The sequence below is a fragment of the Lupinus angustifolius genome, chromosome LG04, assembly GCF_001865875.1.
Source record: "Lupinus angustifolius cultivar Tanjil chromosome LG04, LupAngTanjil_v1.0, whole genome shotgun sequence".
NCBI classification, from domain to species: Eukaryota; Viridiplantae; Streptophyta; class Magnoliopsida; order Fabales; family Fabaceae; genus Lupinus; species Lupinus angustifolius.
In genome coordinates this window covers 27,320,580-27,328,982 of record NC_032012.1, presented here as the reverse complement: position 1 = coordinate 27,328,982, position 8,403 = coordinate 27,320,580, and the positions used below count along the sequence as shown (strand labels likewise).

General features: G+C 31.8%; 1 protein-coding gene across 1 annotated transcript; it reads right to left on the bottom strand.

The window, feature by feature from the left end:
- LOC109346839 lies at nucleotides 3,918-5,053 on the bottom strand. Its single transcript, XM_019586648.1, has one exon. The coding sequence runs from the start codon at nucleotides 4,836-4,838 to the stop codon at nucleotides 4,083-4,085; it is 756 nt and encodes a 251-aa protein (XP_019442193.1). The 5' UTR covers nucleotides 4,839-5,053; the 3' UTR covers nucleotides 3,918-4,082.

The window sequence follows — 8,403 nt, the reverse complement described above, 5'->3', positions numbered from 1 at the left end:
TTCAAGTCGGACACCAATTCAAAGCACATCCGGATACTTTTAAGCACCATAATATTCTGAGTAGAGTTCTTTCCAATAAGTAGCGTATCGTCTACATATTGGAGATGAGAAATAATCACCTCTTCATTTCCAACCTTATAACCTTGGAATATATTTTTATTCACCGTTTCTCTCATAATACCTCCAAGACCCTCAAGCACAATCAAGAATAGAAAATGAGTTATAGGATCCCCTTGCTTAAGTCCTTTGGCCATGCTGAATTCGTTAGTTGGGCTACCATTAACCACAATAGAGACAGAGTTTGATTGTAAGCAAGATTTAATCCAACTCCTCCATTTGAAACTAAACCCCATTCTTTCCATCATGTAGAGAAGGAAACTCTAGTTTACAGAGTCATAAGCCTTTTCGAAATCCACTTTGAATATGAAGCACTCACAATTTTTCTTCCTTTTGGCCTAATCAATAACCTCATCTGCAACCACAATACCGTCCATGATATATCTTCCCTTGATAAAAGTTGATTGGCAATCAGAAATAAGTAAGTGGATCACCTTCTTGAGTCTAGCAGCAAGTAACTAGAGATAATCTTGTGAATACACCCTACAAGAAAGATATGCCTATAATCACCAACGTTCTGAGGATAATTAACCTTTGGGATTAACACAACAAAAGAAGCATTACAACCTCTAGAAGTGCTACCAAAAAGGTAGAAGTCTTCAACCATCAAAACAATATCACCCTTCAGACACTCCCAAAAATGTTTGATAAAGATGGAGTTAAACTCGTCAGGACCTGGGATTTTATCACCCTCACAGCTCCAAATAGCCTATTTTATCTCCTCCTCATCAAACTTTGCAGTTAGAAAATGATTATCCACATCAGATAGTCTATTGAACTCTATACCATCAAAAGTCGGCCTATTCCAATGGCATTCAGAGAACTTTGACTCAAAGAAAGATTTGAACAATTAACTGTTGTTTAGTGTATTTTACAAGGTTTGAAAATCATCTTTTCCATACTATGACACTAGATGGAAGGTTAAGACATGGTGTATGGTTTAACCAAAGTATAACACATAACTTGCATAAATTCTCATGTTGATATTGTTCAAGAAATTATTTCATCATTCTAACCATATTCTACTATTGAATTTGTAGATATTTAGTTTCTTCACTTTTTCATGTTTCTTACTTCATAAAAACACCAAAACAATTTTGTTTGTTACATTCTTACTTTAGATAAAAGATACAAAGTATGAATATATTTCTATTAGGAAATTCTTTGTGGTTCGACATAATCTTATACTATACTATAATTGAATCTTGAAAGAGATGCAAGTGTAAAATAGTAAAGTGTTAACTTATAAATTTTATTTGTTGATAAAGATTTCCTAAAAACATAAGTTCAAATCAATTCATGGTTTGTAACTTTGTACATAAGAATAGCATACAAAAAGTGTAATTCAATCAATAAATTGTTACTTGACAATAAAAGAGTGATGAATAATAAATCTATCCGCTAACATTTACTTTCTGTTATTTATTTTCCACAACTAACATTTACTTTCTGTCATTTACTTTTCTGCAACTAACATTTATTTATTGTTTTATTCTTTATACCAACCCTTCGAAAGAAGTGGTACGATTAACTACTGACTTTATTTTTTTGCTCTTTTTATTCTTTGATACCAACTTTTAGTAAGAAATGGAAAGGTTAACTTAATAAAATGAGACCGACCTTTATGGTATGGTTAAAAAGAACCTGAAAAGGGAGTAAATAAATAAAGTCACTAATTAAATAAATTGTCCATCACTCATCACTCAAAATCTAAATAAATAAAACTTGCATGAGTAAATCTTCTTTCAACAAATTGACCATTTGTTGAGGGAGGAAAACCTCCTCTAAATCATCTTTCAACACTTATTGAGTTACTGGTTGAGTTTTTGACTGACTTACTAACTGACTTATTGAATTACTGACTGAATTACTGAGTTGTTGACTGACTTACTGACTGAGTTACTAGTTGAATTATTAAGTTACTAACTTACTTACAGACTATCTTATTGAGTTACTGACTGACATATGACTGTCATACTAAGTTACTGATTGACTTACTGAATTACTAACTGACTTATTGACTGAGTTACTGAGTTACTCACTCACCAATGGAGTTTTGAAAATGTCAAACATGTTAAACAAATGTGGAAGTATTTGTTGTAAGTCTGTTTTAACTACTCCTAAGTATCCATTTTTAATGAGAAAGTTGATTGCAATTTTATTTTTTATTTAAAACTACTACTACTTTTGTAATTTTAAGAGTTTAAATATTGTGTCATTTTTTTTTGTTATGAAAGTTATGGTGTTACATTAAATATAAACCTCTAATTCCCAAAACTGCTAACCCTCTAAATTTTAAACTCAAACACTAATATTAACCCAAAATCCTAATATTAACATTGAATCTTAAATTTTGTGTGCATATTTTTAATCATGAATTTATTGTCCGAGTCAATTAATAACTCATACAAATTGGATGTGTTAACATTAGTGTCAATTTATATTCTAATTGATCGTATGTATGTTATAAGTTATTAGTTATATTATAAGATGATATGTTATCATTATTATTATTTATAAATATTCATGGTATCAACGACTACTAAAAATGTTAATTTTTGAAAATTCTTAAAAATAGTATATAATATCTTTATTAAGATATTTTTCGATATTATGAAACATCTACACCATTGTTTACTAATAATTGCCTTCTTCAATTCTTAGTCATGTTGAAATTTGAGGCTTCCTTGAAAAGCCTCAACTTTAACACTATTGTCTACTCGAAGAATTATTATTCAAAAGAGCTATCGTAGTCCACCATAAGGTGTATACTCATAACACAAGCCTTGTATCAATGTCAACTAATGCTCGTATCACACTATTGCATCAAGTCAATGCTCATATCATACTCTACCTCTCTACAAATGCACTTGTTACACCTTGCATCCAAGTTAATGTATATGTTGCACTCTGCATCAAAGTCAACCCGTACATATGTGCTTTTGTGGATCCATTAGCAATTAAAATCTTTCACCATGACATCATGGGCACACCATAAAGATATTTCATTTCTTATGTGAAATGAGATCATTTTCTCCAACATCAAGAAAGATATTACCAATACTTGCTTAGAGTATGACATGACACATGAATCTATATCTCAACCTTGGTTCCAATCCGGTACATGAACTTATGGATCTAACACATTTGAGATCCTCATCACAGTTTCGCCATGTTTCATTCTGCTTCAACTATCTAATATTCTTGTGCAATACCTTTGACAAACCTTATCCAGTTAATAAGACCTTCACCCCCTTTGCCACAATCTATAGTTACTAGTTTCATTGAACTTATTCACTATGAATCTAATGTATGAGTTAAGAGTCATATACTAATTGGCCTAAATATCAGTTATTGATGCAATAGAAGTGAGTATTACATTGGTCATAAACAATCACATAAATAGTATAGGAATAAATAGATCGAAGAGAATAAAACAAGAAAATTTGTTAATGTGATTCAACCAATTGTATCTACCTACTGTGACTTCATGAGTCTTCAGGACTATCAATATATTATTAGATAATAAGAATTAAAAGTTGTGAGAAATCAATGAGTGCATATGCTACTTAAGAAATTGTGTTTCAAATGCTTATAAAAAAATGTAGTTTGGCGTACACTCAATTTGATCATTAATATTGTGTCCATTGATCAGATCTGTGTGGCTGATAGAAGATAGATCCCCATCAGGCCATCAGCATGTGGGACTCACATATTGTGGAACTCTGCATCTATCATGTGATATTACTCACTCAACTGGCTTCTATAGTGATGTGATTCCAGAGGAAGGGAATGCATGCACAACACAATACACAAGTGGGAATTTACATTGCAAATTTCTCAGATCCATACAAATTAAACAACTAATTTAGCGGAATATATAACAAGAAATAATAAGCAAAACTAAAACAAACTTATTTGAGAGAGAGGATCAAACTAAATAACGTATGTTTGTTGGTTGAAGTTTACCTCTCTAATCTTCCTTTCTTAAGAGGAAAAAGAGGGGGCAAGGTACTGCTTTTCACCTGTGTGCAAATTGGTACGTTAATCATTGGTCTAATTCTAATAGTAGCTGACCTTGTCCTCTCCAACACTTTCTTTGTTCTCTTAACTTGTTGCTCCTGCTCTTTTTTCCTCGATGAAGTACCTTCTTTGACAGCTACAACATCACCAAGTGAGCTAGCAGAAGAGGATGAAGATGAGGAAGAAGAGGGTGATAAGGAAGAAGAAGCACGTTGCTTCTTCAACCTAAGTAGCTCTTTCCATAGAACAGTGCACTTAGGTGGCCTTGGAGATGGGTCATCATCCACAAACCAATTCACTGATCTACTCTCCTCATCTTCTTTGTTGTTACTTCTTTTTTCTGCTTCTTCTTCTTCTTGCTCTCCATCTTTGGCTTTGAGACTAATCTTGTTGAGCTTCTCTAGATGCTGCATCTGCCAAAAGGGAAGAAGCTTCCCTTCAAAGAAAAGTTCATCAGCTGTTAAGACTTTCTCACTATTACTCGCATTATTATTGTTTGAGAGGAACTCAAAATCTGCTGCATTCCTTGCTCTTTCACTTTCCTTATCTTTATCCTTTTCATTATGAGACTCTGGACTGATGGAGATGAAACTATTTTCATCTAAGAACTCTGCTGAGAAAGATATTCTTGGACTTGAAGGTGCCTCTGTGGATCTGGCTAGGTTACCTTGAATAGGTTCAACATCAAGGGAGGCCATTTTGTTTTGTTTTTTTTATGGGGTATAGAGGAGAAATGACAGACTGTGGTTGTGGTTGTGTTTGTGAGAGGCTTTATCTGTCACGTTTTTATATGCATGGGAATCGTGATGATTTATAAAGGAGGAGAGTGTGCTTTAATTGTTACATGGTCTAATTTTTAATCTCTTCTATTTTAACTGTGGTGTGGAGCTGGACGGTGAGATTATAAAAATCAAGTGGCCTGGTAAACTCGAAACAGCTATTTATAAACTAGAATATAGGGACAGCACATGGACTCCTTGGGAAGTTAAAGACAAGGTTTTCTCATTACCCATTCTTTGCATGCAATCTCGCTTTAAACCCCCTCCCCTGCCTTGTGTCTGCATGCTTTATCATTATAATTTCTTTACATTCTCATTCCATGGATATGAATCACAAGCAAAAATAATAATAAATATTTATTTTTTTAATTTAAATATGTTTTTGTTTGGACACAATTTGAAATAGCATATCACTATTCCAAGGTTAGTCCTTAGTGCATTGGTCTCGCTCCAGATTAAATAATTCTATACCTACACACTTCTAAATAGATTTAGCATCCTCGTATCACTTGCAAATTGGAATAGATCAAGCAATAAAATAGAATAAGGACCTGCAAATACATATTTTTAGTTTCATTCTAATTAAAAGGATTAATATATCATTGAAACTTGTATTTTTCTTTGTTTTTTTAAGTATTTCTCTCTTAATTAATGGAGATAATCCTATCTCTATAAAATAAGGGTGAAATTAAAATAGAGTTCTAAAATTCATAAGCTTGTAATATCAGAAATTAATTTGGTTGAAACTAAGATTGGATTCCCTTCACAGTTAAATAGATGTAGCATGTACCAGAGTTATCTTAAGATTGAAGAATGCAAGAGATATCAATAAAGTCTATTTTAAAGTACTATTTTTTTTTTAAAATCTGACCAAGTTAAATGACAACTCATGCGATGGATGGTTAAGTTTATTTTTTTTGCTGATCAAGTGCATGAATACAGCCTTTTCTCATTCAGATTGCTGATGAAGTTTATAATGATCCCTGCAGAACAGAACATGCACAAAAGAGACAGAGGGGGATTACATTATTTGAAGTTAAATTAAGGTTTAGCAAATAAGCTTAAGGATTATAGTCATTATTAAAATTAAAGCGCTTAGTCAAAGAAAGATAGGGTTGTTAATTTGACTCCCACTGCATGCAGGGACTATAACATGGGAAGAGCCCCAACCATGTGGCACATGAGAGTAATTTCCGGGCATGTGACAATTGGGGTTAAAGATTGAAGAGATGTCTATGAAATGACCAAGTAACCCTCAATGTGCACATGAGATTGTTGTCCTAAGAAATCGAAAACAGGTTGTATGTATCCTGTCCACTGTCCAGCTCTTGAGAAAGCTTCCGTTAAGATTTGGGCAGGCTCTAATTAATTTCTGACAGCTAATAAACAATGGGGTAAATCTTTCAATTATTACACATTGGTTGCTTGCTTTTGTTCATAAGTGGCATTCTGTGTGGTCCTGCCTTGGACTATTATTGAACTCCACATTAATGTAAAAGGACGGTAGTGTGAAGAAAAGCAATAAAAAAACTTGAACATTTCTTTTTGTCATTAATTTATAAGGTTAACTATGCAGGTCTTTACCAAATTGAATATGATTCTAGTACGATCAACACTTAAATGATGTATTCTCCTAAACTTACCCATTTAGAAGTCGCTATAGGTTAAGTATGAAGATAGTATATCATTTCATTTCTATTAACTCCTTAGCTTTCCTAACATGTAAGACATCTCAAGATCAACCATTTCATCACATAGAGCAGTGCTTTCATAGTTTCAATTGTTATAAAGTTTAAGGATTGTATCAAAAAAGTTATAATAGCATGCTAAGTTTTACGCTTCATATTGCCGTCAACAGCTGAACTACGACATGCATGTGTGCTTAGCCATCAACTGAATGTAAATAACAGTGATTTCTGATGCATTTTGACCAACGGTATCAGTACAGTAGGGCCCTTAAACAATTGATATATGGTTGCACTAACCAACTTGGTCTGTAACAGACACGAGTAAAGAGTTATGTATCACCAACTTAATAGTACCTTCCAATTCAGCTTTTATGGGATAGTGAAGCATGTGTTGCTTTCGAGAGAAAGAATATTTGTTAGATATCATTCATACAAAATCAAAAATGGAAATCATACTATTATGAGAAATCATTCTTTATTATCTACAACTATGAAAACTATGATCTAATCTAATTCATATTAGAGAAGAAATATATATGTAAATGAACATTTTATATTGTCACTATATTATTTATTATTTATATTCAATTATTTTTTACTCTTCAAAAAAATAATACAAATGAATAGTGGGTGATTTACTCATTGTGTATAATTTTTTTTTCATGTTATGCATATGCATTTCTTCTTCCTTCTATCCAATATACATGTTTTTGACTTTTCTCTTTCTATAATTTCATTTGATAGATTGAATATTATGTTTTCTCTTTATCTAATTGTGCTTTATAATAAAAAAAAAGTTATATAATATAAAACATTAATTTCGAAAGCCAACGTACACATCCTATTATCTATTAAATTAAAAATACTATTTACACTTTACTAAAGCTAACTAATTTTATCATGTATATTTTTTAAGATTTTGTCCAAGTTTCTTCTCACTTTCTTAAGAAGTTGGGAAAGTGGGTTGATCTAAACAACATGGCAATGAAGATTTCCTTAGAAATGAATGGTTGGTTTTAGAAGTTTGTACAATTGTGATAATTATTGGCTGTTTTAGATTACATCACATAGTATACATTTGGATGTATATATTCTTTCCTATTTGCTTAAATATGATCGAGAAAATAAGAAACAAGGATCGAAGATTTTTTTGGCTTCCCTTTTAACTTTTTATTACCTAAGTTTTTACATCCATCAATTTCTACTATTATCTATACTAGCGTGTACCGTGCCTGTCAACTCGCTTTTCTATTGTTTGTAATGTGTATTCTATATATTAAGTTGTGTTATATATTGTAATTTGCAGTTGATTATATATTTGTTTGAGGTAATTGTTTAATCTTAAAGAAATGATACATATACAATTGTGTTCATCAAGAATAGAGTGTTGATATCTTCACTTAATTTTATTTTCTAGGGTGTTAACAGGCACTACCGTGTCTGTCAACCCGTTTTCCTATCGTTTGTAATGTGTATTCTACATATTAAGTTGTATTATATATTGTAATTTACAGCCGAATATATATTCGTTTGAGGTAATTGTTCAATCTCAAAGAAATGATACATATACAATTGTGTTCACCAAGAATAAAGTCTTGATATCTTCACTTAATTTTATTTTCTAGCGTGTTGACAGACATTACTGTGTCTGTCAACCTGCTTTTATATTATTTGTAACGTGTAGTCCGAATATTTTAAATGTCAAATATTCACATACTCTTTACTTAATTGCATACATTGTGACCAATGCAATATATTTTCATGCATTCCTATTTTTTAATTTAATGGACATACAT